This window comes from Ranitomeya imitator, chromosome 9 (genome assembly GCF_032444005.1).
Source record: "Ranitomeya imitator isolate aRanImi1 chromosome 9, aRanImi1.pri, whole genome shotgun sequence".
Classification (NCBI taxonomy): domain Eukaryota; kingdom Metazoa; phylum Chordata; class Amphibia; order Anura; family Dendrobatidae; genus Ranitomeya; species Ranitomeya imitator.
This window is the reverse complement of record NC_091290.1, coordinates 21,739,069-21,764,808: the sequence shown is the minus strand read 5'-3', so window position 1 is coordinate 21,764,808 and position 25,740 is coordinate 21,739,069. Positions and strand designations below refer to the sequence as shown.

At 41.0% G+C, this 25,740-nt stretch overlaps 1 protein-coding gene across 4 annotated transcripts in view; it reads left to right on the top strand.

The window, feature by feature from the left end:
* SLC17A6 (solute carrier family 17 member 6) overlaps positions 1 to 25,740 on the top strand; it is a 60,648-nt gene that overhangs the window by 10,802 nt on the left and 24,106 nt on the right. For all 4 annotated transcript variants that reach the window (XR_011315343.1, XR_011315344.1, XM_069740312.1 and 1 more), the window contains 3 exons: positions 15,995 to 16,109; positions 18,557 to 18,644; positions 18,731 to 18,817. Coding sequence is in view for 2 of the 4 variants with exons in the window: in XM_069740312.1 (XP_069596413.1) it covers positions 15,995 to 16,109; positions 18,557 to 18,644; positions 18,731 to 18,817 (290 nt within the window). In the remaining 2 variants the exon portion in view is untranslated. The remainder of the gene's footprint in view (positions 1 to 15,994; positions 16,110 to 18,556; positions 18,645 to 18,730; positions 18,818 to 25,740) is intronic.

The window sequence follows — 25,740 nt, the reverse complement described above, 5'->3', positions numbered from 1 at the left end:
CATCTCAATACTTTGTAATATATCCTTTGTTGGCAATGACAGAGGTCAAACGTTTTCTGTAAGTCTTCACAAGGTTGCCACACACTGTTGTTGGTATGTTGGCCCATTCCTCCATGCAGATCTCCTCTAGAGCAGTGATGTTTTTGGCTTTTCGCTTGGCAACACGGACTTTCAACTCCCTCCAAAGGTTTTCTATAGGGTTGAGATCTGGAGACTGGCTAGGCCACTCCAGGACCTTGAAATGCTTCTTACGAAGCCACTCCTTCGTTGCCCTGGCGGTGTGCTTTGGATCATTGTCATGTTGAAAGACCCAGCCACGTTTCATCTTCAATGCCCTTGCTGATGGAATGAGGTTTGCACTCAAAATCTCATGATACATGGCCCCATTCATTCTTTCATGTACCCGGATCAGTCGTCCTGGCCCCTTTGCAGAGAAACAGCCCCAAAGCATGATGTTTCCACCACCATGCTTTACAGTAGGTATGGTGTTTGATGGATGCAACTCAGTATTCTTTTTCCTCCAAACACGACAAGTTGTGTTTCTACCAAACAGTTCCAGTTTGGTTTCATCAGACCATAGGACATTCTCCCAAAACTCCTCTGGATCATTCAAATGCTCTCTAGCAAACTTCTGACGGGCCCGGACATGTACTGGCTTAAGCAGTGGGACACGTCTGGCACTGCAGGATCTGAGTCCATGGTGGCGTAGTGTGTTACTTATGGTAGGCCTTGTTACATTGGTCCCAGCTCTCTGCAGTTCATTCACTAGGTCCCCCCGCGTGGTTCTGGGATTTTTGCTCACCGTTCTTGTGATCATTCTGACCCCACGGGGTGGGATTTTGCGTGGAGCCCCAGATCGAGGGAGATTATCAGTGGTCTTGTATGTCTTCCATTTTCTAATTATTGCTCCCACTGTTGATTTCTTCACTCCAAGCTGGTTGGCTATTGCAGATTCAGTCTTCCCAGCCTGGTGCAGGGCTACAATTTTGTTTCTGGTGTCCTTTGACAGCTCTTTGGTCTTCACCATAGTGGAGTTTGGAGTCAGACTGTTTGAGGGTGTGCACAGGTGTCTTTTTATACTGATAACAAGTTTAAACAGGTGCCATTACTACAGGTAATGAGTGGAGGAAAGAGGAGACTCTTAAAGAAGAAGTTACAGGTTTGTGAGAGCCAGAAATCTTGATTGTTTGTTTCTGACCAAATACTTATTTTCCACCATAATATGCAAATAAAATGTTAAAAAAACAGACAATGTGATTTTCTGGATTTTTTTTTCTCAGTTTGTCTCCCATAGTTGAGGTCTACCTATGATGTAAATTACAGACGCCTCTCATCTTTTTAAGTGGTGGAACTTGCACTATTGCTGACTGACTAAATACTTTTTTGCCCCACTGTATATAATTGCCTAAGGGTCACTTCCGTCTGTCTGTCTGTACCTCTGTCACGGTTATTCGTTCGCTGATTGGTCTCGGCAGCTGCCTGTCATGGCTGCCGCGACCAATCAGCGACGGCCACAGTGCGATTAGTCCCTCCCCTACTCCCCTGCACTCACTGCCCGGCGCCCGCTCCGTAATCCCCTCCACTCACTGCTCACACAGGGTTAATGGCAGCGGTAACGGCCCGCGGTGTAACGCACTCCGTTTACACTGCTATTAACCCTGTGTGTCCCCAACTATTTACTATTGATGCTGCCTATGCGGCATCAATAGTAAAAATAGGTAATGTTAAAAATAATAATAAAAAAAAAAACTGCTATACTCACCCTCCGCCGCCTTTCCCACTCCTCGCCATGCTCCCCGGACCGCTCCATTGCAAGCGGCAGCTTCCGCTCCCGTCCCAGCGCTGGTGTGCGACAAGGACCTGCCGTGACCTCACGGTCATGTGACCGCGACGTCATCATAGGTCCTGCTCACACCAGCCCTGGGATGGGAGCGGAAGCTGCCGCTTGCAATGGAGCGGTCCGGGGACCGTGGCGAGGAGTGGGAAAGTCTCTATACTACATGGCTCTGTGCTGGCCAATATACTTCGTGGCTGGGCAATATACTATGTAGCTGGACAATATACTACGTGGCTCTGCTATATACTATGTGGCTGGGCAATATACTACGTGACTGGGCTATATACTACGTGGCTGGGCAATGTATTACGTGGCTGGGCAATATACTACGTGACTGGGCAACATACTACGTAGCTGGACAATATACTACGTGACATGGATTAAAGTTGACTCAACCTCTGTCCTGTGTCCTTGTATGTACCACATTGAGCATGGAGAAAAGAAAGAAGACCAAAGAACTGTCTCAGGACTGGAGAAACCAAATTGTGAGGAATCATGAGCAATCTCAAGGCTACAAGTCCATCTCCAAAGACCTGAATGTTCCTGTGTCTACCGTGCGCAGTGTTATCAAGTAGTGTAAAGCCCATGGCACTGTGGCTAACCTCCCTAGATGTGGACGGAAAAGAAAAATTGACAAGAGATTTCAACGCAAGATTGTGCGGATGTTGGATAAAGAACCTCGACTAACATCCAAACAAGTTCAAGCTGCCCTGCAGTCCGAGGGTACAACAGTGTCAACCCATACTATCCTTCGGCGTCTGAATAAAAAGGGAATGTATGGTAGGAGACCCAGGAAGACCCCACTTCTTACCCCGAGACATAAAAAAGCCAGGCTGGAGTTTGCCAAAACTTACCTGAAAAAGCCTAAAACGTTTTGGAAGAATGTTCTCTGGTCAGATCAGACAAAAGTAGAGGTTTTTGGGCAAAGGCATCAACATAGAGTTTACAGAAGAAAGAAAGAGACATTCAAAGAATAGAACACAGTCCCTACAGTCAAACATGGCGGAGGTTCCCTGATGTTTTTGGGGTTGCTTTGCTGCCTCTCGCACTGGACTGCTTGACCGTGTGCATGGCATTATGAAGTCTGAAGACTACCAACAAATTTTGCAGCATAACGTAGGGCCCAGTGTGAGAAAGCTGGGTCTCCCTCAGAGGTCATGGGTCTTCCAGCAGGACAATGACCCAAAACACACTTCAAAAAGCACTAGAAAATGGTTTGAGAGAAAGCACTGGAGACTTCTAAGGTGGCCAGCAATGAGTCCAGACCTGAATCCCATAGAACACCTGGGGAGAGATCTAAAAATGGCAGTTTGGAGAAGGCACCCTTCAAATATCAGGGACCTGGAGCAGTTTGCCAAAGAAGAATGGTCTAAAATTCCAGCAGAGCATTGTAAGAAACTCATTGATGGTTACCGGAAGTGGTTGGTCGCAGTTATTTTGGCTAAAGGTTGTGGAACCAAGTATTAGGCTGAGGGTGCCAATACTTTGGTCTGGCCCATTTTTGGAGTTTTGTGTGAAATGATCAATTTTTTGCTTCATTCTCTTTTGTGTTTTTTCATTTAAGACAAATTAAATGAAGATAATAATACCAAAGAATTTGTGATTGCAATCATTTTCAGGAAGAAACTGAGTATTATCTGACAGAATTGCAGGGGTGTCAATATTTTTGGCCACAACTGTAGCTCACATCCCCAAAACATCAGTGATCCACCTTCGTGCTTTAGAGTAGGAATGGTGTTCCTTTCATCATAGGTCTTGTTGAGCGCTCTCCAGATGTAATGTTTATGGTTGTAGCCAAAAAGTTCAATTTTGGTCTCATCATCCCAAATTACCTTGTTCCTTAAGTTTTGAGGCTTGTCCCTGTGCTGTTTTGTGTATTGTAGGCGAGATACTTTGCAGCATTTGCGCAGTACTGGCTTTCTTCTGGTGACTCGACCATGCAGCACAATTTTCTTTAAGTGCCTCCTTATTGTGCATCTTCAAACAGCCACGCCGCTAGTTTTCAGAGAGTCCTGTATTTCAGCTGATGTTATTTGTGGGTTTTTCATTGCATCCCGAACAGTTGTGGACGACATTTTTATTGGTCTACCTGACCGTGGTTTTGATTTTACAGAGCCCCTGATTTTCCATTTGTTAATCACAGTTTGAATGCTGCTGACTGGCATCATCAATTCCTTGGATATCTTTTTGTATCCCTTTCCTGTTTTATACAGTTTCACTACCTTTTCCTGTAGATCCGTTGATAATTCTTTTGCTTTCCCCATGACTCACAAAGTCAGTGGCTGGATGAACGATGCAAGAGTCTATCTGGATCCCAGAAACTCATTCAGCTTTTATGCACACACACACACACACACACACACGGATTACAAGCAAACAGGTCACAGGTGAGGATGTTACCTTTAGTAGCCATCCAAACCCATTTGTGGCAACTTCTGTGCATGTTATCAGGCCAAAATCACCATGCTATGTGAACGTTTGATCAGGGTCATTTGGATGTTTTGGGTTGTCATTATGATTTAAAAAGAGAAAACACAGTAGTTTGACAATAAATGGCTTCACCCAACCACTAACCATGAGTGGAGAAAAAGTTTAGGTGTTATCATTCATATTCTCTGAAAAAAAGGCCAAGAAAGCAAAAATTCTGCCGGGGCATGTAAGCTTTTGAGCACACCTGTATTGGGGTAGTGTTATAGCACTTATATTCTTGTACATAGAGGCGGTATTATAGTAGTTATATTCTTGTACATAGGAGCAGTATTATAGTAGTTATATTCTTGTACATATGAGCAGTATTATAGTAGTTATATTCTTGTACATAGGAGCAGTATTATAGTAGTTATATTCTTGTACATAGGAGCAGTATTATAGTAGTTATATTCTTGTACATAGGGGCAGTATTATAGTAGCTATATTCTTGTACATAGGAGCAGTATTATAGTAGTTATATTCTTGTACATAGGGGCAGTAATATAGTAGTTATATTCTTGTACATAGGGGCAGTATTATAGTAGTTATATTCTTGTACATGGAGCAGTATTATAGTAGTTATATTCTTGTACATAGGGGCAGTATTATAGTAGTTATATTCTTGTACGTAAAAGCAGTATTATAGTAGTCATATTCTTGTACATAGGAGCAGTATTACAGTAGTTATATGCTTGTACATTGGAGCAGTATTACAGTAGTTATATTCTTGTACATAGGGGCGGTATTATAGTAGTTATATTCCTGTACATAGGAGCAGTATTATAGTAGTTATATTCTTGTACATAGGGGCAGTATTATAGTAGTTATATTCCTGTACATAGGGGCAGTATTATAGTAGTTATATTCTTGTACATAGGGAGCAGTATTATAGTAGCTATATTCTTGTACATAGGGAGCAGTATTATAGTAGTTATATTCTTGTACATAGAGGCGGTATTATAGTAGCTATATTCTTGTACATAGGGGCGGTATTATAGTAGTTATATTCTTGTACATAGTAGCAGTATTATAGTAGTTATATTCTTGTACATATGAGCAGTATTATAGTAGTTATATTCTTGTACATAGGGAGCAGTATTATAGTAGTTATATTCTTGTACATAGAGGCGGTATTATAGTAGTTATATTCTTGTACGTAAAAGCAGTATTATAGTAGTTATATTCTTGTACATAGGAGCAGTATTATAGTAGTTATATTCTTGTACATATGAGCAGTATTATAGTAGTTATATTCTTGTACATAGGGGGCAGTATTATTGTAGTTATATTCTTGTACATAGGGGCAGTATTATAGTAGTTATATTCCTGTACATAGGGGCAGTATTATAGTAGTTATATTCTTGTACATAGGAGCAGTATTATAGTAGCTATATTCTTGTACATAGGGAGCAGTATTATAGTAGTTATATTCTTGTACATAGAGGCGGTATTATAGTAGCTATATTCTTGTACATAGGGGCGGTATTATAGTAGTTATATTCTTGTACATAGTAGCAGTATTATAGTAGTTATATTCTTGTACATATGAGCAGTATTATAGTAGTTATATTCTTGTACATAGGGAGCAGTATTATAGTAGTTATATTCTTGTACATAGAGGCGGTATTATAGTAGTTATATTCTTGTACGTAAAAGCAGTATTATAGTAGTTATATTCTTGTACATAGGAGCAGTATTATAGTAGTTATATTCTTGTACATATGAGCAGTATTATAGTAGTTATATTCTTGTACATAGGGGGCAGTATTATAGTAGTTATATTCTTGTACACAGGGGCAGTATTATAGTAGTTATATTCTTGTACATAGGGGCAGTATTATAGTAGTTATGTTCTTGTACATAGGGGCAGTATTATAGTAGTTATATTCTTGTACATAGGGGCAGTATTATAGTAGTTATATTCTTGTACATGGAGCAGTATTATAGTAGTTATATTCTTGTACATAGGGGCAGTATTATAGTAGTTATATTCTTGTACATAGGGGCAGTATTATAGTAGTTATATTCTTGTACATAGGGGCAGTATTATAGTAGTTATATTCTTGTACATAGGGGCAGTATTATAGTAGTTATATTCTTGTACATGGAGCAGTATTATAGTAGTTATATTCTTGTACATAGGGGCAGTATTATAGTAGTTATATTCTTGTACGTAAAAGCAGTATTATAGTAGTCATATTCTTGTACATAGGAGCAGTATTATAGTAGTTATATTCTTGTACATAGGGGCAGTATTATAGTAGTTATATTCCTGTACATAGGAGCAGTATTATAGTAGTTATATTCTTGTACATAGGGAGCAGTATTATAGTAGTTATATTCTTGTACATAGGAGCAGTATTACAGTAGTTATATTCTTGTACATAGGGAGCAGTATTATAGTAGTTATATTCTTGTACATAGAGGCGGTATTATAGTAGCTATATTCTTGTACATAGGGGCGGTATTATAGTAGTTATATTCTTGTACATAGTAGCAGTATTATAGTAGTTATATTCTTGTACGTAAAAGCAGTATTATAGTAGTTATATTCTTGTACATAGGGAGCAGTATTATAGTAGTTATATTCTTGTACATAGAGGCGGTATTATAGTAGCTATATTCTTGTGCATAGGGGCGGTATTATAGTAGTTATATTCTTGTACATAGGGACAGTATTATAGTAGTTATATTCTTGTACATAGGCGCAGTATTATAGTAGTTGTATTCTTGTACATGGGGCAGTATTATAGTAGTTATATTCTTGTACATAGGGGCAGTATTATGGTAGTTATATTCTTGTACATAGGAGCAGTATTATAGTAGTTACATTCTTGTACATATGAGCAGTATTACAGTAGTTATATTCTTGTACATAGGGGGCAGTATTATTGTAGTTATATTCTTGTACATAGGGAGCAGTATTATAGTAGCTATATTCTTGTACATAGGAGCAGTATTATAGTAGTTATATTCTTGTACATAGAGGCGGTATTATAGTAGTTATATTCTTGTACATAGGGGGCAGTATTATAGTAGTTACATTCTTGTACATAGGGGAAGTAGTATAGTAATTATATTCTTGTACATGGGGGCAGTATTATAGTAGTTATATTCTTGTACACAGGGGCAGTATTATAGTAGTTATATTCTTGTACATAGGGGCAGTATTATAGTAGTTATGTTCTTTTACATAGGGGCAGTATTATAGTAGTTATATTCTTGCACATAGGAGCAGTATATAGTAACTGTAGCTTTTTCCATAGGGGCAGTATTATATCAACATTATAATAACATTAACTCATTTTATTAAGTAGTAATATCTATGTTTGCAAATAACTAATGAGCTTAGAACAGATGTCATTCCTCTATTCCTTGCAGTTCATACATTACAGCAAGGGGGCAATGATGAGAAATAGAATTAAACATTTTTAAGGGTAAAAATAAGATAAATTTAACCTTTGAGATCTGTATTCCATCTCGGGACGCAAAAGGTTGAAGAATTCCATTCTTTGCTCTTTAAATATAGCCTTATGTGTTATGCATCATAATTAATTATTAATTTGACACCTGATTTTGGCATGCGATGCATAAAAGCCTCCAATCAATCTCTCTGCCCCCCACCCATAACTCCAGTTATTTAAACCTTTCATACCTTCTGTCTCATAGAAGAACATTCTAAAATTTCCAGAAATAAGCATTTATCAATATAATACTGGTACTAATAGAACGATACAAAACCGTGTAATGGATAAATCAATGTAATGCAAGTCTAAAAGCAAACAGTGATAAAATGAAAAATAAGGAGAAAAATAGAAAAAAAAATAGAAAAAAAATACACGTTGATAATTTTTCCAGCATCTGATGAAGTGAACGGATCAGCAATGTGATGTTGTATTGAATTTAATGCATCTCGGGTCTTTATTGTCCTATCTGAGGGTGATCAATGAACATGGTGCTTTCAATGGGTTTCCTTTTAGGCCGCAGTGACCGTGAAGAGGTTGGGCCTTTGTCTGACACCATTTTAAAGGATAAGAAGGGGCTCCCCGTGCCGGGCACACGACCGCCTAAGTCCTCATTCAGCTACTTTCCATATGCTCCATGCAGGGGCCTTTGTCTTCCTCTAGTAATAAAGACGTTTTCTCGTTTTAATGAATCACAGGGGATTGGGTTCAATATGAGCGAGTCTCAGATGTGCGGCCGTAATGAAGAAAAGCTGATTTGTTTTTATTAGATTGAAAGGTGAAAAGAATCTACTATAGAATATTAACGCTCCGGCTCCGTCAGGCCCGGTGCCATGGAAGACGTCTTCTATTCCTGTGATTCCCCGACACACGTCTTCATTTTATACAATTGTCTTTGTAAAGCAAAAATCCAAAAGCTCCAGAGTGTCTAAAACAAAGTTTACCTATGCTAATGCGACCAGTCCCAGCATGATCCGCATAGAAGAACTAATAAAAAAAAGATGCGTATAAAAATCACTGCAATATTACAATCTAAAAGAAAAAAAGAATCAAATTATTTAAAAAAAAAAAAAAAAAAAAAAAAGTAAAAATAAATTAGAAATGAAAATATTTCTACTTGTATGTAATGTATATTTTTAGTAAATCAATTAAAAAAAATATCCAACATAAGAAATACATTATTAGGAGTGGTTATTTTAATAATTGGAAATAAAAAATATTCATAAATAATAATAATAATAATAAATTCAGTGTTAGAAATGGTTATCATCATAATGGTAAATAAATATATTCATATATAATAATAAAAATACATTTAGAAATGTTTATTATAATAATGGGAAATAAATGTATAATAATAAAAAAAAAATTATTCGAAGTGGTTATTATAACAATGGTAAATAAATACATATATAATAATAATAATACAAATAATATGTGATTAGAAGCTGTTACTATAATCATCCGAGATAAATATATTCATATTAAATAATAATAATAAATCATTGTTAGAAGATGTTATTTATAATAGGATATAAATACATATATAAAAATAATAATAAGCTTGAAATAAATGTATAATAATAAAAATAAATACATTATTCGAAGTGGTTAATATAATAATGGCAAATAAATACATATATAATAATAATAATAATAAAAATAATACGTAATTAGAAGCTGTTATTATAATCATGGGAGATAAATATATTCATATTAAATAATAATAATAATAAATCATTATTAGAAGATGTTATTATAATAATAGGAAATAAATACATATATAAAAATAATAATAATAATAAGCATTTTTTTAATTACATAGCAATAATTGTCACACTGAGAAATCCAGGAACCAGACGTCCTCCTTTTAGTAGCTATATTAGTGCAGAAAAATCACAACGTTTTGGCTGCCCCGGGCCTTTATCACGCCATAGAAAAAGCTAAATCTGCATCCCAATAATTATCACATCATTATCGTGTGATCTTATTGACTTCTATTTACCCAGATGGAGGTTTTTCACGCTCTTGGGTCAGTTCTCTAATAATATACCCCAATGCTGTCCAATTATGTGTATGAATGAGCTAAATACAGGATCCATTGAAGTGCAAGGTACTATGCTGCCGGTGATGGCGTCCAGGCTGCATTCTTCTGCCTTTGCACGCAGATTAATCTTAGATTAGGATTGTGAACCATCAACAGACTTGACCATTGCACCATGTGAAATAGGGCTTTTGCTGCAATACCACACACAACCTGTAGACAGGAGTGGCGCTGTTTTGGGAGGAAAGCAGGCAGGTGTTTGTAATTCTTTTCAATCCTTTTAAGGGTAAAGATCCTTCAGGAGGATAAAGGGCCCAATGGCTTTTTAAAGTGTAGCTCGAGGTAAAGTAATTCTAGGAAGGTAAAAGCCATGCTATTACAATTTTCAGATTATGTGCCAAAGGGACTAGTTATGTCATAAGAGTACATCAATCCTAATTTTGCCCATTTCAGCCACACTTCTTGCTGCTGGTGACCTCACAAAGCGGAAAAGGTGATGGATAGGAGAAATGGAGATGAATAATCAGAAAATGGGTAGTAAATATATTTTTTACTCCGGAAATGATGATGCATTCTGGTGGACAACTGTCGTTTCTTAAAGGCTTTGACATAGGAAATTATTTTTCTGTATGTTAGTGGTTCCTTTTAAATTACACTAAGCTTCAGTCTCCTATCATCAGTCCTTCATTCATTTTCACATCCTCCGATATGCAGTCTTCATCCTCTCCCAAGATTCAGATTTTTCTCTTGTGTGAGTGTCTCTGTCAGTAATATAGGCTGGATGGGAGGTTTGTGTGTATCCAGGGTGTTGCTTTCTTCATTAGCTCATACATCAGCACAGCTTCTATCCTGCACTTATTCCCTTTTCATGTACTTTCTTTTTTTCCCCTACGGTCTGTTTTTTTCTGTCCTCCCTGAGACTATAGATTATTTACCCCCTCACCACATTGTCTACAACCCCCTCCCTGCTGCGATCTCTAACACTTAGAAAGTGAACAGAACAGCAGAGAGACCGTCAGAATCAGGAGTTGCTCTGGTTGCACTAAGCTTCAGTCTCCTATCTCCATTCCAGCATTCATTTTCATATCCTCTGATATGCAGTTTGCAGACTCATCCAAGTTTCAGATTTTTCTCTCGCCAGAGTGTCTCTGTCAGTAATACAGGTTGGACTTGAGCTCTGAGTGTATTCAGGGTGTTTCTGTCTTCATTAGCTCATATATCAGCACAGCTTCTATCCTTCACGTACAGTGACATAACAAAAAAGGCCAGAGAAAGATGATTAGAGCAGAAACGGGGAATCAGAGTATTTTAAACCACACAAACAATTTTTATTTCACAAGATACATAGTAAAAATATGCAAACAGAATAACACTGCCAAGCAGGAAAATAAGGGGTCCACAATAAAGGTGTTCAAACAGCAGCACTTTTACCGATATCAAAAGGAGGATAGAAACTCCAAGTCTATATGTATACAGTGAAATAATTATTAAAAAAGAGTTTTTTTCTTGGAAGTGTATATGGAGCGCCCCAGCGGGCAGCGGGGTACTCGGTACCGGGTCCTTCGGTTCTCAGGGGGATGTCACGGTGGCTGACCCGGTCCGTGGCCCGTCCGTGTTAAAGGGGAAGGTCTTTAAAGGGATAGTTCGTGACGCCACCTGTGGTATTCGGTCAGGGTGACCGACGCTGCTTAGGGGTCCACTGGGGTGATGTGATGGCAGCTAGATGGTATACCTTCCGACAGGTGAAGTATGTCCCCAGGGCTTCCCAGTGTAGATGGTGAACGGTGTGAGGCGCAGTGAAGAACGAGGACACAAGGTTGCAGTCTCTTTACCTTTACTGAAGGGTTCAGCATCCACAGTCCAGAGCACCAGATCACAGGGCAGGCAGAGTCCGGCCGGTTTGGAGGCAAATCCAGAGTCCCCTTATCCAGGTGGAAATCAGTAGCCTTCCTCTAGCGCCTGGGTATTGTAGTACCTTACTGCTAAGCTTCTCATAAGGTCCTCACAGATGTTGTAGATGTTATAGATGTTATGTCTTTCTCTCTGTCCCCCAGATGGATAGGAACAACCCGTATGACCGGTGGCCTGAGGCTTTTTACAGGGACTCTATCATGCCCCGGCCTCTCGTGGGTGCCACCTTGCCTCCTGTGTATGGGGCGAATCAGTAACTTGCAATTAACTGTCCTGCCAGTCTCTGGAGCAAGGCATAAAGAACTGTTGCTCCCTCTGTGTTCCGGCTACCGGATCCTGCGCCTCAGAAGTAGGCAGCCTGTGCAGGGCAGAACTGCTTCTGGTCTCCACTCCTTTGCTATGACTTCTTCTCACTCTCTACAATACAGTTCTCTTCGTGTCCTTTCTTAGGAACTGCCGCACGTGGGGCAGGCGCAGCTCCGTGACCTTCTGTCTAGGCCTCTGACAGGCTCCCACCCCTGTCAGGGACCAATTACCTGAGCAAAGCTCAGCCAGCAACTGCCTAACTTCCGCTCCAGGCCACCAGTTTTACCTAAGTGTGAAGAGTGCCCTAATAAATAGGAGCATAGCTCCCCCTGGTGGCCTGGAGTATGAAATGTGTTGTATGTTTGTGGTACCTGGTAAAGAGATCTCCTTTATTGCCTCCAAACGTAACATCACTTCCCCTAGTGGGAAATGACATTACTGCAACGACCAGGACCATGGGGCGCTGCACTTACAGGACTATAAAGTGCTATTTGCAGCTGACAAACTGCTCCAGAATCCCAATGCAGGTTATTACTCTCATGTGAAGGAGACAGGTGCCAGCACATAGCCATATGCATGTAGTTATATGAAAATAAGGTGCTAATGTTGCAGATCATATGGCATAATAAAGTGCATGTAGCGGTACAGTACTAAGTTAAATTAGTGAAAGGACCCCAGCCTGCCGCCCCTACGTGCGTTTTGCCATGTCTTCATCAGGAGAAGTACGTACAGTGGCATGTAAAAGTTTGGGCACCCCTGGTCAAAATTACTGATATTGTGAACAGTTAAGCAAGCTGGAGATAAGATTTTGTCAAATCCATTCTTCCCCCTACCCGTGAAATGTTCCCTGTGCCATTGGTTGCAGCACAACCCCAAAACATGATTGATCCACCCCCATGCTTAATGTTCAGCGAGATGTTCTCTTCCTGAAATTCTGTGCCCTTTTTTCTCCACATACGTTTTGATCATTGTGGCCAAAGAGTTCTATTTTAACCTCATCGGTCCACAGGACTTGTTTCCAAAATGCATCAGGCTTGTTTACATATTCTTTTGTATACTTCTGACAATTAATTTAATGGTGAGGACGCGGGAGAGGTTTTCTTCTGATGATCTTCCGTGAAGGCCATATTTGTGCAGGTGTCTATGAACAGTAGAACAATGTACAACTCTAGAGTCTGCTAAATTTTTCTGAAGTTCTTTTTCACTCAAGCGGGGGTTCTGATTCAGCTCTCTAGCAATCCTGCAAGCAACATTCACTGAAATTTTGCATTGGTCTTCCAGACCTTATGTTGACCTCCACTGTTTCTGTTAACTCCCATTTCTTAATTGCATTTCGAACTTAGGAAAGGGCAGCTTGAAACCGCTTTACTACCTTCTTATAGCCTTCTCCTGCTTTGTGGCCTCCACCATTTTCAGAGTGCTAGGCAGCTGCTTAGAAGAACCCATGGCTGCTGTTTTTTGGCACAAGGTAAGAGAATGTCTTTTTATAAAGCTGGGAAATTTACATAACCTGGCCTTTCCTAATGATGATAGTGAACAAGCCATAACCCAAACAGGCTAATTAAGGTATGAAACCTTGGTCAAAGTTATCTGACCACACAAATCTCCAAGGGTGCCCAAACTTCTACATGCCACTGTATTTCTTTTTCACGTGCATGCCTCCTTTTTTACAGTCTGTTTTTTTCTGCCCTCCCTGAGACTATAGATGCTTTACGCTCTCTGCATTGTCTGCAACCCCCTCCCTGATGTCATCCCTAGTGCTAAGAGAAGAAAGTGAGCGAGCAGAGAGAGGTGTCAGAACCAGGAGAAGCTTTGATGGATTTGCAACATTTTGAGGATCACTCAACTAGATAAAGGACTTACAGGCTCTGCAGCAGCAAAATGGTAGACATTGTTAAATGAAGACTACTACAAAAGTCGATTAATTTTGTATTAGGAACCAATTGAACAATAAAAGTATTCTGTACCAAGGTGAACATAGACAGCAGCAATATGAGAGCTGGTCATAGAAAGAGAATGGTAATCATGGACATTGCTGCCATTACTTTGTCTTAGAGCTCGTTCTATGATACGTGATTCTCCGAGTGCAGAGGTGCAGTCAGGTAATTGGGCTATACCCTATATTTATCCCATTCTGTCATTTGTGTATATGTGTCAGCGGCTTTGGGGATATGATGTCACAGTCAATTGTTCATCTAGGCCCCATGGGTCGGAGAGGTGCACAGGTGGCGACGGGATGATATAATCAATGGCAATACATATTACCGCTTTTCTCCCTATTTCTTTTATTATTTTAGGAGATTTAGGGGTCATTGTTTGAATAGAAATAATATTGGAAAATTTCCCAAAAAGATTCTCAATAATATCAATGGATACTGGGGATCTCCACTTTGTAAAATCCCAACTTGTCAGAAGGGCCCCTTGTTGGGAACCCAAGTCATCACCTGCTCCCTCTACTGAATCCAGGCAGCAAAAGTCCAATTTCCCACTAGCGCCACCACAGGCGAAATATAGTATTGACATGAACGGTTTGTTTTTGTAATGCAGGAAAGGACGGGTCCCCCATAAAGGAAGACGCTCGTTGTAACCACTCTTCATTCTGGCAGAGAGATGAGGGTCCCGAATTTTAAGGATTCACCTCTGCTACATAAGAATTCCGTGATAGGGTTGTGTCCATGGGTTTTCTAAACTGGATCTGAACAGTGAGGCTCTTTATTAGTAGCCTATGTTCCCTTCTACAATCTGACAACTTTCCTTAGTGCCATTATGTGTTGTAGTCCTATCCCTTCCCCCACTCTTAGGTGGAGAGTAAGTTCTCATTCAGACGATCGGACTCATTTTCATCAGTGTTTTGGTTCGGTTTTTCACCAGTGTGTCCGTTTTTACTATCAGGCCTGCGCATAAAACATCATTTTCACACGGATTCCTCCTAGAACACATCAGAAAAAGAAAACACAATGAACCTATGCACAGCAATGTCAAAACAACATTGCTGTGCCTGTGCTCCATCTTGTATCCCTTCATTTAAAGGGAACCTGACAGGTTCAGCCCTTTATAGTGATTTTCACACCAGTTTTTATGAAGGTTATTACATCCTTATGGGCGTGATAACATGATTACAAGAGCCGTCATCATCGCCAGCGCCCTGCAAATCTCGCGCATGCGTGCAGCTTTCCCCGCGTCATTGCGCCTCTTAACCCGGGTGTACGCTTCCAGGCTTCAAGTAAGACGTCCCAAAGACCCTCGTGTGAGTGAAGTGCTAGTGATCCTGCCCCTGTCACTGGGAAGCACACAATAAATTTTGGACCCCCATTCTCTGGATCGGTGGAGGGTCTTTCCAACTTTTCCTGAACTCTGTCTGTAGACCAAGAGAGATGAAGGAATAGAAGTGTAAAGTTCTGGTGATTGGTGGGGTCTTGGCACGCAGATCTAACAACTGTCACCTCCAGAGTGGATAGCTGAGACTCTGGATGACTGGAATATCCCTTTAACAGCTGCCATTGCTACAGTTTTGATTTTTTTTTGTTTTTCTGTCCCATGTAACCTAATCTCATGGAAGTAGATGGAAATATGTGTGTGGGGTGTGATCTATCTAACCTGCTTGAGGAGAAAAGTGTAAAAGAGAAAACAGCTACAATGTAGAACCCAGGCAAAAAAAGCAAAATAAAATGCATGTGTTTGTTAAATGTTTTTATGCATTTTTTGCACTTATTCCCATTTATTAATATGGGTGAAATCTGCAACAAAAATGCCGAAAGAACTGACGTGCTGCAAATCTGCAAGGAAAAATAAGCAACCGATGCACGAGCCTTAATACAGACCCCAGGAAGCGCAGAGGGGATGCATTTTTTTTTTTAAAAACTGCCGTTTTCCTTTAAATGAATCTGTAAATGCACTTTTATATCTTGCAGGACTGTTTTGCCCCCCATTAACCCTTTCTTTTTTTTGTTCTTGACGTTCCAGGGTGTTCGGTGCGGCCATAGTGCTCACCTCCACTTTAAACATGCTTATTCCGTCCGCGGCCAGAGTGCATTATGGGTGTGTGATCTTCGTAAGGATTCTACAAGGGCTTGTGGAGGTATTGATTTCCTGACTCACTGCAGATTAATTTGTCAAGTTGTGGGAGGAAACTCCCCTGTAGAATATCTTTTGATGAAATAACAGTATCTGTCTCCCAGCGACTGACCCTAGAGCAGCGCCGGTGCGACGTTTCATAAAAGGAACACTCCAGACAGAACGAGCAAACTGCAGGGCGGAGCCTGACACAGACTTTCTCCTTAATGTTACTTTATTCTGTGCCTTGCTCCGCCCCCGAGGAACCTGTAGTAGATATAATATAGTGTATTAGTTTTGCCAGGATGTTTAATTACTGGGCGGGCTTGGGTATTACATTTTTAGCTTAATGTTACTTTATTCTGTGTCATGCTCCGCCCTGAGGACCTGTATTCTGTGCCATGCTCCGCCCCTGAGGAACCTGTATTCTGTGCCATGCTCTGCTCCCGAGGAACCTGTAGTAGATATAATATAGTGTATTAGTTTTGCTAGGATGTTTAATTACTGGGTGGGCTTGGGTATTACATTTTTAGCTTAATGTTACTTTATTCTGTGTCATGCTCCACCCTGATGACCTGTATTCTGTGCCATGCTCCGCCCCTGAGGAACCTGTATTCTGTGTCATGCTCCGCCCCCGAGGAACCTGTAGTAGCTACAATATATTGCATTAGTTTTGCCAGGATGTTTAATTACAGGGCAGGCTTGGGGATTACATACTTAGCTTCTTTTGTGTGTGTAATTTGTAAGTTTTTTCCATGTTGGTAAAATATATATATATATCCTGTCCAATGCTGCCACGTACCTCTACTTTCCATTGAGCCACAAATCCCCTGCGTAGCCATTGAATGTTTTTTACGTCAATACAGACTCAAAGTGACACCATACTTCCTAATCTACAAAAACCAGGTTAATGCAAATGTAAGGTACCCAATTACCCCATGTCACCTACTTTGGTATCCATGAAGCTGAGATATAAGGAGCGGCTTTAAGAATCATCACATAGTTCTGCATGCACCAAATTGCAATGCATGCGATATGGATGGAACACTGTTTTTTTCCCCCTTTCTAAAAAAAATAATAAAAATAGACAACCTGTCCTATCTCGTCCCTCGATATCTAATATGTCATATTCGCAGGGAGAAGGTAGATTTTTAAATGGCTCATTATAATCTAAGGGAAAGTTTAATCAGAAAAAGACTTATTGTATAAATCAGGTTTTTCTGGTAATTGTATACTTTTACATTTTTAGCAATGCTTTTTTTTTATAACATCACAATCTGAATTTAAAGGGAAAAAAAGTAAAAATCTTGCAGTTTGCACACTGGCCACAAGGGCTATTTAGACTCATTTTTTACAGAAGAGTGTTCAGCAGTCTCATTATCATCACAGGAAAATAACAGATTACAGTTCTTTCTCCCTAACACATTTTATACACAGAAGAGGTACAGTGCTACCAGTCTTGGTATCACCTTCAGCCTGAGCTCCAGCAGCTTCCAGCACCAAACAGAAATGTTCCTTTCCATGCACAGTTCACACTAAACAGGCTGCAGCTTCCACAAGTTACTCTGCAGCTCCAACTCACAGACTGTTCAGCTTTCCTAGCTGACCCGTGCAGTCTCCATTCAGAGAGAAACTCTGGCTTGTCTCTCTTCCAGCTACAGCTCACATTTTGGCTGGTTACTCACCAGCTTCAACGCACTCCACTCAACCCAACATTTAGCAGACTGACACAAGGTGAACCCATTTCATGGTCTTAGTCAAAGCTAACTAGGAACATCTAGTTAAGACCAGCAATGCTAGGATTTAACCAAGTCCTACCTGGCGTTCCTACAGGTTTTATCCAAAATAACATGGTAATGAAATAGCAGTTCCGTTCACCTGATAAGGTTGTAGAAAACACAACTCTGATATGGTAACAAATAAGGTTCCAGCTGCTACAGCCACACTGGTGGGTAAATAAAACCCATGCATGGTGGATCCTGTGTCATCAGCTGTGTATAAAGGAGTTTCTTGTCATTGCAATTCTACCTGTGATAATGAAGGAAAGGAGAAAGGAGATCTCCTGTAGTTGATCTAGAATAGCTCAAGTGGCCATTGTGAAAATTGCAAGATTTTTAATATTTTTATTACAGATTGTGATATGAAAAATAAATAATAATAACAAATAGTTAAATCATTAAACCTGATTTAACCAATAGGTTATTTCCGAATGACACATTCCCTCTAAATTGCAATATTGTTTTATAATTTATTGTGCTGTTACATTGTATTTTGTTATCATTTATGTTTTGTTACGTAATGTTATATTAGGTAATGTTAGATTTAATTACTTTTTATGTTATAATCTTATATTATGTTACATTCTATGTTGTGACACTGTAAAATAAGATATCATTAAATATATTTCATTACACTACATTATATATTTATAGTGTAAATTGCTATCTGTACATCTTTGTGTAACCATTCCAGGGTGTCACCTACCCCGCCTGCCATGGAATATGGAGTAAGTGGGCCCCTCCGCTAGAAAGAAGTCGTCTGGCGACCACCTCCTTTTGCGGTAAATACTTAACCAATTATAAAGCGTTCTCGTAATTTGCTTCTTTTCATGGGCATCTGTATTATGGTTCTGCTTTCTCTTACCAGGGTCCTATGCAGGAGCAGTGATCGCTATGCCTTTAGCTGGGATATTAGTGCAATATACAGGATGGTCGTCTGTTTTCTATGTGTATGGTAAGTTTGTGCATACAGTGGATTGCAAAAGTATTTGGCTTTTTACGTATTTTTATACATTACAACCTGTGTGTAGATATTGTTATAATCCGATTTGTGTGTGATGCATCAGCACTAAATAGTCTAAGTTGGTGAAGTGAAGTGAGAAAAATACAGGCATAAATTAAATTTATTTGATCAAATAGCTAAAAATTGGCATGTGCATATATATTCACCCCTTCTGCGATGAAGACCCTAAACATTTCTGGTGCAAGCAATTCCCTTGATAAGTCTCTGCTTAGTGACAGGACGTCCCCCTGTGTGCAATCTAAGTGTCACATGTCGGTTAGTATACATACTTTACCTTTTCTGAAAGGCCAAAGAGGTTGCAACGTCATTAACAAGAGGCACCACTAATGAAACACCATGAAGGCCAAGGAGATCTCCAAACAACACCATGAAGACCAAGGAGATCTCCAAACAACACCATGAAGACCAAGGAGATCTCCAAACAACACCATGAAGACCAAGGAGATCTCCAAACATCATGAAGACCAAGGAGATCTCCAAACAACACCATGAAGACCAAGAAGATCTCCAAACAACACCATGAAGACCAAGGAGATCTCCAAACACCATGAAGACCAAGGAGATCTCCAAACAACACCATGAAGACCAAGGAGATCTCCAAACAACACCATGAAGATCAAGGAGATCTCCAAACATCATGAAGACCAAGGAGATCTCCAAACAACACCATGAAGACCAAGGAGATCTCCAAACAACACCATGAAGACCAAGAAGCTCTCCAAGCAGCACCATGAAGACAAGAAGATCTCCAAACAACACCATGAAGACCAAGGAGATCTCCAAACAAGTCAGAGACAAAGTTGTTGAGAAGTACACGTCATGGTTGGGTTATAAAGAAATATCCCAATCTGTGATGATCCCTCGGAGCACCATCAAATCCATTATCATCAAATGGAAATAGCATGGTACCACAACAAACCTGCCTAGAGATGACCACCCATCAAAGCCCTCAGCCCGGGCAAGGAGGGCATTAATCAGAGAGGCAGCACAGAGACCAAAGGTAACCATGAAGGAGCTGCAGAGTTCCCAAGCAGTGATTAGAGTATATTTGTCCATATCACCACAATAAGCCGTACACTACAAAGAGGTGGCCTTTATGGAGGAGTGGGCAGAAAAAAAGCCTTTACTTGCACACAAAAGTTTTAAGGCTTGTTTTGAGTTTGGCAAAAGACATGTGGAAGACTCCCCAAATGTATGGCGGAAGGTGCTGTGGTCATATGAGACCAAAATTGAACTTTTTGGCCAACAAGTTAAACGCTATGTCTGATGTGAAACCAACACAGCTCATCATCTCAAGAACACCATCCCCACAGTGACATATGGTGGTGGCAGCATCATGCTGTGGGGATGTTTTTCAGCATCAGACACGGGGACAATGGTCCGAGTCAAGGGGAAGATGGACAGTGCAAATATACAGGAATATTTTAGAGCAAAACCTGTTTTAGTCTGTGAGCAATTTGAGACTGGGACGGAGGTTCACCTTCCAACAAGACAATGACCCAAAGCATACTGCTAAAGCAACACTCGAGTGGTTTAAGGGGAAGCATGTGCAAGTTCTGGAGTGGCCTAGTCACAGCCCAGACCTTAATCCAATGAAGAATCTGTGGTCAGACTTGAAGATTGCTGTTCACCAGAGGAAACCATCTAACTTGGAGGAGCTGGAGCAGTTTTGCCTTGAGGAATGGTCAAAAATCCCAGTGGCCAGATGTGGAAAGCTTAAAGAAACTTATCCAAAGTGACTTGCAGCTGTAAAAGGAGGCTGTACAAAGTACTGTCTTTAGGGGGGTGAATAGTTATGCACACTGAAGTTTACAGTTATTTTAGCCTATTTGTTGTTTGCTTGACAATAAAAAAAAAACAAATGTTCACAGCTGTAGACATGTTCTTTACATGAATTGATGCAAACCCTCAAAAAAAACCTGTGAAATTCCAGGTTTTGCGGTAGCAAGACACAAAAGATTCCAAGCGGGGTAAATACTGTGGCAAGCCACTGTATTATGTGTTTTATGTACAGTGATAAGAACATGTAGCCTGATGAGATTTATACCACATTGATCCATGCAAATCACTCATACTCCTGCAGCCTTAACCCTCTGTCTATCAGTCATATGTTGCCCATTGCACAGTTTTCTACAGGCTGCTTTTTCTTCTAGCTAAATGGAAAATCAAAAGGTGGCCAGATATAGGGTTAGATTGTTCCAATGTTAAAAAAGTGCGTCTGCTCAAAACTAAATCCTATTGACATTGTCTTTTGTCATTGTAAAGTATTTTTGGCTTTTCACACAAATTTTGTAGCCTCATCCTCCCCCATGATGCTTTTGGGTACATACCAGTCTAATGTGTCCAGGAACTGTCCTGATTCTGACGCTCTGTAACTTGACATCTACTCTTTTTGAATGGGTGGTTCCTATTAATCAGCATTCAGCCAGAACTATAGGTGCTGGAACTTTCTTTTCCTCATGTCCCAGCATGCATGGCTGTTAGCGTTAGCCAATGTTTTCTCTGCCCTTAAAATAAAGACCACCTTTCTGTTATGCCTGTATACAGTTTGTCAAGCAGGAACAGAGAGACAGAGATCTGCACCTACATTCCTGTACTAAGGAACATGCACACCTACTTACTGTAAAGAGATAGGCAATAAAGACCTACCCTTGCTTACTGTAGAGATAAATACCCACGCCACTTCCTGTAGAGCGAGAAAGACCCTCTCCTACTTCCTGTAGTGAGACCACAATGCACCTCTACTCCCTTGCAGAGAGATAAAGACCAACCTCCACTTACTGTAGAGGGATAAAGACCTACCCATGCTTCCTAGAGAGATAAAGATACATCCCACTTCATGTGGACATATAAACCCGCTTCTACTTACTGATGAGATAAAGACATACCCCACTTCTTGCAGAGAGACAAAAATCCATCCTCACTTCCTGTAGAGATATAAAATCATATCCCTGGTTGCAGCTGAGATAAAGATCCACTCTTGTTTCCTGAAGCAGGATTAAGACCCACCCACACTTTCTGTAGAGAGATAAAGACCCACCCCCACTTATGTAGCAAGATAAAGACCCACCCCCCACTTACTGTAGAGAGATAAAGACCCACCTACACTTATGTAGCGAGATAAAGACCCACCCCCACTTATGTAGAGAGATAAAGACTCACCCCCACTTACTGTAGAAACATAAAGACCAACCCCAACTTATGTAGAGAGATAAAGACCCACCCCCACTTATGTAGCAAGATAAAGACCCACCCCCCACTTACTGTAGAGAGATAAAGACCCACCTACACTTATGTAGCGAGATAAAGACCCACCCCCACTTATGTAGAGAGATAAAGACTCACCCCCACTTACTGTAGAAAGATAAAGACCAACCCCAACTTATGTAGAGAGATAAAGACCCACCCCCACTTATGTAGAGATAAGGACCCACCCCCACTTACTGTAGAGATAAATACCCACCCCCACTTACTGTAGAGATAAATACCCACCCCCGCTTACTGTAGAGAGATAAAGACCCACCCCAACTTATGTAGAGATAAAAACCCACCCCCACTTACTTTAGAGAGATAAAGACCCACCCCCACTTATGTAGAGATAAAAACCCACCCCCACTTAGAGAGATAAAGACCCACCCCCACTTACTGTAGATAGACCCACCCCCACTTACTGTACAGAGATAAAAACCCACCCCCACTTACTGTAGATAGAACCACCCCCACTTACTGTGGAGAGATAAAAAGCCACCCCACTTACTGTAGATAGACCCACCCCCACTTACTGTAGAGAGATAAAAATCCACCCCCACTTACTGTATAGAGATAAAGACCAACCCTCATTTCCTTCAACAAAAGACCCATCTCCATTTACTGCAGAGATAGACCCCCAGCTTACTTTAATTAAAAGCCCACCCTCACTTCCTTTAGAGAGAAAAACACTCCCATTTATTCTAGAGAGATAAAGACTCGCCCCCACTTACTGTAGATGAATAAAGATCCACCCGCTTCCTGCAGACAGATAAGGAGTAGACCCACTCCCACTTCCTGCAATCCATCTTGTTCTCTCTGCTGTTAGAGACAGATTATGCTTGACAACAGGCAGTGGACTGCAAGTTACACAAAAATGAAGACCCCTTATACAAGTCTCTTTGAAATTATTTTTTTTTTTGGGGTACAACATCATTTATAAAATGATTTGCAGATTGTCTATTTATCAGAACATCTATCAAATGAGATCAAGCTGTTTGAAAGTACAGGGACCATTTATTTAACCCTTTTCTTGAAGAGCTGGGTGAGAACTGTAAGAACACCCCATTATAGGTTACATAGGGGTTGTCACTCGGCTTTTTCTAATGGCAGTATCTGGTTATGTAGTGGTACAGGCTAACCTACTATTTAGAAGTCTACAAAAGTGTATTGACATCATGTGAGATTGGTTTCCATTTGATATCTTTAATAAAGGAGTTTTCAAAGAGAAAAAAAAAGAACCTTGTCTGATGACTTGCAGAAATAGCGCCTCACCTGTCCATGGGTTGTGTCCGGTATTGCAACTTTTGAAGTGAATGGTGCTGAGCTGAAATACCAGAGGCAATCTGTGAACAGGCGAGAGGCTATATCTGGAAGACAGTGACCTTCTTGTTCTCGTCCCTGGACAACCCCTGATTTCTTGTGACTTTGCAAAAACAAGACAAGATGTCCATTCAGCCCTCCCAGCAGTGAGTTTAGTAGGACAGATCATAATTACTGACCACAGGATGCATTGCATGAAAAATAACAGAATTGTAGTTGCAAACGTTTCCAATTCTGACCTAGGTGGTTTAATTAGCAGCCTTCCTGGAATAAAAACAGCAACACATATCCCGGAAACCAATTAGGAGACTTGTATTGAGAGACGTTCTGTTCTAGGTGATTAAAATCTCAGTATATTTGTCAGATGCTGTCAAACACAGAACAGTATGAAATGCAGGGGTCTTCAGCTCAACCCCCAGAGGCTGCCAGAAAGCACTAATTGTTAGGAGTCCCTTCTTGAATAAAGGTGGATTTTGTATCTGAGGTTACTTATATCTCATCAATCCAATGCTCAATTCTCATGGGGCCCTTATCTCTATTTTCAGCACAGGGTTAGGAAATGTTAAAACATCTAGTATGTAATAGAACTCTATCACCTCTTTTGCATTTTTCCCTTATTATTTACATAATTTGTTGTCTTGTGTCTCCGGACTGTCTGTCTGGTCACATTGGGAACAAACCGGCTGCTGTTGATTCTTCTTTTCACTGTGTGTCTGGATATAGCACTTTGATCATTAGTAGTGATGAGGGAACGTGCTGGGATAAGGTGTTATCAGATCATGCTCGGGTGCAGGGGCGGACACTGACAGCTTAGGGCTCCTGTGCAAGAAATGTGTCTGGGTCCCCATCCTTTTATGACAACAAAGCTATATACTGTATACTAAGGCACTGTGCTATACATAATAAGTGAGTACACTATATGCTAAGGGACTGTGTTAGACATAATAAGCGATAACATCTTCCGCCACCTCCCCCTGTTCCTAAATCCATTATATAGCCCCTTCCTCTCATCCCAATCCCCCTTACCCCTCATTGTCTTCCTCCCCCCATATCCAATTATGGTCCTCTCCCCCACCCCATCATTGCCCTCTACACCACCTCCATCATTGCCTTCTCCCTCTCCATCCCCATCATTGCCCTTTCTGCCACCTCCATTTCCTCCTCCCCCACCACCCCATCATTGCCCTTTCCATCATTGTCCTTTCCGGTGCTGCCATCCCATCATTGCCCATTCCACCACTGCCATCATTTCCTCCTCCCCCACCATCCCCATTATTGCCCTTTCCACCACAACCATCATTGTCCTTTCCTCCATCGCCTTTCCCCCACCACCCCATCGTTGCCCATTCCACCACCTCCATCATTGCCTTTTCCCCCTCCACCCTATCATTGCCCTTTCCACCAGCTCCATCATTTCCTACTCCCACACCACCCCCATTATTGCCCTTTCCACCACGACCATCATTTTCCTTCCCACCACCATCATTGCCTTTTCCTCCCACCACCCCCATCATTGCCCATTCCACCACCTCCATCATTGCTTTCTCCCCCACCACCCCATTATTGTCCTTTCCACCACATCCATCATTGCTTTCTACCCACCACCCCATCATTGCCCTCTCTATCACCCCATCATTGCCTTCTCCCACACCACCTTCATCTTTGCCTCCTCGCCCACCACCTCCATAATTGCCTCCTTCCCCACCACCCCATCATTGTCCTTTCCACTTCCAAAATCATTGCCTTCTGTACCACCACCCCTTTCATTGCCCATTCCACTATCCCCATCATTTCCTCCTCCCCCACATCCCCATAATTGTCCTTTCCACCATGAATATCATTGCCTTTTCCCCCACCACCCCATCATTGCTCATTCCAGCATCTCCATCATTTCCTCCTCCCCACCACCACCATCATTGTCTATTCCACTACCTCCATTATTTCCTCCTCCCCACCACCCCCATTATTGCCCTTTCCACCACCCCATCATTGCTTTCTCCTCCACCACCCCATCATTGCTTTCTCCCCAACCACCTCATCATTGCCTTCACCCCATCATCCCTGTCTGCCGCACATGAGGGCAATATGGCCTGGGGCCTCCCGGAGCCAGATAAACAGGCTAGATTGACCTCACTGCAGGGGCCCCCCTCCACCTCCAGGCCCCGGTGGAGCCGCACCGGCTGCACACAGTATTTCTGCCCCTGCGTGGGTGCAGAGATTGCCTAACAAACTGGAAACTCATGCATGTGTTGCGGCTGTTGAACAGCTGCCCAATACAGAAGACA